The sequence below is a fragment of the Petaurus breviceps genome, unplaced genomic scaffold, assembly GCF_028583685.1.
Source record: "Petaurus breviceps papuanus isolate PSGF00001 unplaced genomic scaffold, PetGlider_PUasm1.0 174, whole genome shotgun sequence".
NCBI lineage: Eukaryota > Metazoa > Chordata > Mammalia > Diprotodontia > Petauridae > Petaurus > Petaurus breviceps.
In genome coordinates, this window is record NW_027185761.1 from 75,573,038 (window position 1) to 75,578,876 (window position 5,839).

The 5,839-nt window shown below is 51.0% G+C and overlaps 1 protein-coding gene across 1 annotated transcript in view; it reads left to right on the plus strand.

The window, feature by feature from the left end:
- Positions 1 to 295: 295 nt before the first annotated feature.
- Positions 296 to 5,839, plus strand: part of MINDY4 (MINDY lysine 48 deubiquitinase 4) — a 135,371-nt gene continuing 129,827 nt past the window's right edge. The window contains exons 1-2 of the mRNA XM_069084589.1: positions 296 to 355; positions 4,059 to 4,175. Coding sequence (XP_068940690.1) covers positions 296 to 355; positions 4,059 to 4,175 — 177 coding nt within the window. The remainder of the gene's footprint in view (positions 356 to 4,058; positions 4,176 to 5,839) is intronic.

Consider the following 5,839-nt stretch of genomic DNA (forward strand, 5'->3'; position numbering starts at 1 on the left):
TCCTGCAAGGGTCCAGACACAATTAGGAGAAAGGGGGCCACTACCCACACGTTCATGGGATGTTTGGGGTGTTCGGGAAGGACTAGCAGCTCTGGGGTGAGGCGGTAGAGGACTTCCCATTCACCTCTGGCTCCAAAAAGCCGTAGCATGCCCAGCGGCCACACCCTGCTAAAACTGTCTCAGCAGACGGGCTAAACCAGGCTGAGGGTGGACGACAGGCCTCCAACCCAGCGGAGAGTTGGGGGTGTCTACCCCAAGCGTGTGCAGAGTAGGGGCATGGGAACAGCGTGTTCCCATGGCTGTGCAGGTGGCGGAAGGAGGCACTGTGAGCACTTGCCGCTTCCTCAGGCATGCAGTATGCCAAGGTCACCCACTGCTTCCAGGACCACCCCCCATCCCCCTGACTGGTTTTGCCACTGGACTTTGATGATTCTGGAAGAGAGGGTGAGGCTGACAACTTCTCACAGCTCTGATTCAAACCAATTCATGAGCAAGTCAAGACATCACCACGTGATGTCATTGGCCCTCTTTGAAAACTAAGAATGAACAGCAGCTCTCATGCATGTTTGTCTCTTCTGAGGAGAAGATCACCCCCAAGCCCAGCTCTGACCCCAAAGAGAGGGGCCTGGCTGGGGAAGGGCTAACTCTGGATGATCCCTGTGCAGCCAGAGGACCCGACTGGCCTGGCTTCCTTCAAGGCCCAGCTAAGAGGAACAGGCTTTAGCAGAAGGTCGGAGATCAAGGAAGGCCAAAGGCCCTGACCCATCTTGGAGCAGAAGGTTCAGAGTTAGGCCACAAACTGTGCCCATCCCCAAGGATCAAGGCTCCCCCACAGGTGCTAGTCTAGCCACAGCCCCTGAGGTATATCACACAGCTTCATCCTCAAGTGTCTCCAGAAATCTGAATCTTCCCCACAAAGACACTAGGAGTTACCAGGGGCAGAGGAGCCTGCTAGAGACCTTCCATTGCGCCTGGGCTCAGACATACTAATTGTATTAACAAGGAGGCATAGACTTGTACTTTAATGGCTCAAAGCTGGATAAAGACTTTGGGATGTGCTGCATATGAATACATAGGTGGATGAACAAAACCACATGTATCTGCACATAACACACATATGTGCACGGCACACAGGTATCTGCACATGACACACATAACACACGTATGTGCACAGTACACAGGTATCTGCACATGACACACACACTCATCTAGGTAGACGCACATGGCACACAGGTATCTGTACATGACACACATAACATGCATGTGCACAGTACACAGGTATCTGTAATAACATATATATATGTGCATGGTACATGGGTATCAGCACATGACACACATAACACACATGCATGCTACACCGGTATCTGCACATGACACACATGGCACACATGTGTGCACCGTACACTGGTATCTGCAGTGACACACATAACACACATGTGCACGGCACACAGGTATCTGCACAACACACATGTGTATGGTACATGGGTATCTGCACATAACATACATGTGCACGGCACACAGGTATCTGCACATAGCCCACATATGCACATCTAGATATAGACATTTGCGATGCATCCACAGACATAATAGATATACGCATACACATCTATATACATGCAAATAATACATATACATTACACACCTATACATACACAACACACACATTTTTTGTTGTTCCATTGTTTCAATCCTGTCAGACTCTCCGTGACACCATTTGAGGTTTTCTTGGCAAAGATCCTGGACTGGTTTGCCATTTCCTTTTCCAGCTTATTTTACAGATGAGGAAACTGAGGCAAATAGGGTGAAGTGACTTACCCAGGGTCACACAGCTAGGAATTGTCTGAGGCCGGATTTGAACTCAAATTTCCCTGGCTCCAGGCATTTTGCACCTAACTGCCCTCAACACACACACACATACAACAATGCACATATACACATACATACAATATGTATACACAATACACTCTTGTACATACACATAGGTATGCACATATATAATATGTACATACTTATATGTACATATGCAATGCACACATATAAATGTGTATTGCTTATACATAACACATGTGAGAGCACACATACCACACAACGTGCACACACAGGCATGTATTCTACACCCAAACATATCTACGTATTCTGGCTCAAAAATACTAGAAAGGCTTGCAGGAGGAAAGTGTTAAGCCTTGAACAAAAGCTTAAAATTAAATAGTCTTTTGAAAGAAACAGGAGACTCTATGCTAAGTCCTGAAAAGCAGCATAAAGGAACCAGGCCTGGCCCAGTGGAGCCAACACTGTGATCTTACAGGAACCTCCATGGCTGGTGGTGCTGGCTGGCCGGGCTAACCTTGTCCGCCACAAGCCTGGCGGATTTTAGTGCATGATCTTGCATCATGTGGCCTTTAGGAATTCAGAGGTCAGGTCATAGGGGAGCTGACTGTATGTAGTTGGGTAGTGAGGACATAAGGAAAGCCCTTACACAGAATACTGCATGTTGGAACTAGGCCTGACAAGGAGGACTCTGCTGGGTAGAAGGCAAGAGGGGAGGGAGTGCATCCCAGGCAGGTGGGGAGGCCAGTGCCCAAGGGAAATGAAGTGTTGGATCTGAGGCCAGGGAAAAGGACAACTTGGCTCAATGGGGGGGAGGGGGGATGAGGGGGAGTAAAGCCTATGAGGCTGGAAAACCCCTGGGCCAGGTTGTGAAGGACTTAAAAGCAACCAGAAGAATAAGCCTTTTATTCCAGAGGCAACAGAGAGTCACTGGGGTCAGGCCGATAGGAGAAACAGGTCAAGGGAAGGGTTGGGAGAGTGTCTGCTTTGGTTGGTTAAATGCTGGGGTTCCCTCAGGGTTCATTAGATTCTCTTGGCGTTTGTCCACCTTTGCTGAAAATGTTTCCCAAGTATATCTCTATCTTCCTGGATTGGGGACCTTTCAAAGGTGTCCCCGCATCGTGGAACAACAATGTGGGTGTCAGCAGATAAGGCCGGGAGACTGGGCTGCAGGAACACTGGCCCCAGGACACCCAAGGAGTGACTTTCTTGAAAAAACAAACCCTGAAACCCACGTGCTTTATAGGGGCATGGGAGTCTCTTCTCTTTTCCTTTCTTTTCTTTCATTGAATTATATAAAAGAAGGGATCATTTAAACTCCTCTTTCTACAGAGGAGGAAACTGAGGTTTAAGGGCATTAAGTGACTGGTCCCTCTTTGACCCCTTGATCCAAGGTAGAACCACCTGCTTCCTTGTTTCTTGCTCTTTGAAGTGAAGTTCAGGCAAAGCATGGCAACTTCTCATTTTCTAGATTGGTCTAGGTTAATCAAAGTTCTAGAGTCTTAGTACAAGGAAATAGTGTGTCTTAAGGCTCATGGTTCCCAAATGATCCTTCTCTAAAGCATTGGATCTGAAATGATTGAATGGTGGTCTAGGTTCAATTCCATTACAGGCATTGATTAAGGGACTGTCGGACTGGGCTTAGTGCTGGGGAGATGGACAAGACACAAACGGTCCCCATCTTCATGGAGCTTTTATGGGCAGTGCCTGTCGGGAGGTGTTTCTTACAGAAATACAAAGTCTAGACAAAGTAATTCCAACAAAGTAATTTCTGCAAAGAAGGAAGGAGTGTGGATCCCTCTGACACACTGTATCTCTAAAAAGCCGCTGGGCTGGCGGGGACAGGGCTCGGTCTCCCAGCTCAGGGCCCATTGGGTAGGCTGGCTGAAGGCCCGGAGACTGCCTGGCTTGGCGGGACCGGCAGCCTGGCCCTCTTGGGCGGCCCTGCCTCCTCCCCTTCCTTCCCTCCTCCCTTCCTCTCTTCTCTCCTCTTCCCTCCCTCCCTCCCCTTCCCCGAGGGCCAGGTGGGGGGGCGGGGAGAGGGGGGAAGAGGGAAGAGGGGGGAGGAGGAGTTCCAGGCTCAGCCTCTGATGCCACGGTCTCCACGGCAACACCCCCAGGGCCAAGCCAACCGACAATAGGCTGCTGCCGCTGCTGCTGGGGGTGGTTTGAATCCCTCCTAGAGCCTGGGTTCTAATGGCCATCGGGCAGGCTGTCTGAAGCTGTGCTGAAGGATTAGTGCCAAGATCAGGGAGAGAGCATCCAAGGAGACTGCGGGGCTAGGCATGGAGCACCTCTTTGTGGAGGAGGTTGCGGCCTCTCTGGTCCGAGAATTTCTCCACAGAAAGGTAATTTCTGCGCCTGGGGGCTGGCCCCCGCCCACCCCCACCCTGGGCGGCACCCAGCTCCAGGCTGCACCCAGCCCTGGGAACTACAGGTGGGTGGGCTGGGGGGCACGGGGTGCGGGGCCAGGGAGCTCAGGAAGCCTTGCTCAGCCAGGCCGACCTGGCCAGGGAAGCAGGGCTCTGGCCCTGGCCACTTTGGAAGGCTTTCTGTAACTTCCCAACAAGCCCCAGCCCACCAAGATTGCCTGCCAGGAGGCTGGACTACATCTCCTGGGAGGCCCTTCTTTAAACAGCGATTTCCTCCCCAGCCTGAGCAGTGGATGCTTCCTTCCTGGCTCAGAGCTCCCTGCAGGCCCGTCCCTGGGTCTCCCGGAAGCAGCAGCAGCCACTTGGCTTGGTGACACTCCCAAGAAGGAACCTTCTGGCTTGGGTCAGATGAGGGGCTGCCCCTCTGCTCGCCCACAGGGGGCAGGATGCAGGCCTGCACTGAGGCCAGGTGTGCCTGCCGGCTGTAAATGCCACAGTATAAGTCAGCAGTCTCCTGCCAGCCCAAAGGTCAGGAGAGTCTGCCAACCCGGCTTTCTCAAGAGGAAGCCCCTGTCTCCAGCCCTCCCCCTTTTCCCCTGTCTCCCGCAAAGTCCGATAAAGTCAGAAGGAGCTCTGGACAATGCCCTCACAGCTCCTTGGCTGAGCATCTCTGGGTGTCAGCTCATTGCTGCCACAGCCCCAAGAAGTCTCCCTTCTCCCCGGTTCCTTCACCACCTCTGTGCTGCGCACCTTCCCGTGACAGCCAAAGCAGCAAAGTCAGGCAGAGGGCCAAGGTGGTGGCCTGCTGGTGCCTGCCCTGGGAGGAGCCTCACATTAAATGCCACTCGATTTAGTAGGCATTTATTGAGTGCCTACTGTGCACCAGGAATAGTCTGACTTTCCAGACTCTCTTTTCAAGAGTTTCCACTGAGGGAAAGAGGTGTGGGATAGGGGAGAGGGAGGGAGGCCTGCTGGCAGGAAGACCTAGTCTCAGGTCCTGTTTCTGCTGCCTAAACACATAATACTCAGGTCTCAGGAGGGAGGAGAAAAGGTGCTGGCTCCAGGCTCTAGGTACTAGCTATGTAACCTTGGGAAAGTCACTGCAAAGAGCCCCAGTTTCCTCATCTGTAAAATGAGAGAGGTGGATTCAGTGGCTTGAAATCCAGTGATCAGCTGAAGATTTTCCAGGGAGGGTGACCAGCATAGTGAAGGGACTTGAAACCATGTTATAAGAAGATGGCTTTCAAGCTTGGGATACTTAGTCTTGAGGAAGACACAATCATTCATGGTCTTTGCTTGTTTGAAGGGCTTGGCATGTTCAGCTCAGCTGAGACGTGTTCTGGTCTTGTCTGGTTTTTGGAGGGAAGAGCCAGGACCAGAAGGAAGAAGATGCTGGAAACACATTTCAGCTCTAGAGGATTCAATATGGCCTTTATTAAGGTGTCAAAGATTGTGCTTACAAAGATGAAAAATATGGCGCCCTTAATATTCTAAGGAAACTTCCCAACAATGGAATGGGCTGCCTTCATAGGGAGTGTCCTGACAATAGAATTCTCTTCTTTCTTTCTTTCTTTCTTTCTCTCTCTCTCTCTCTCTTTCTTTCTTTCTTTCTTTCTTTCTTTCTTTCTTTCTTTCTTTCT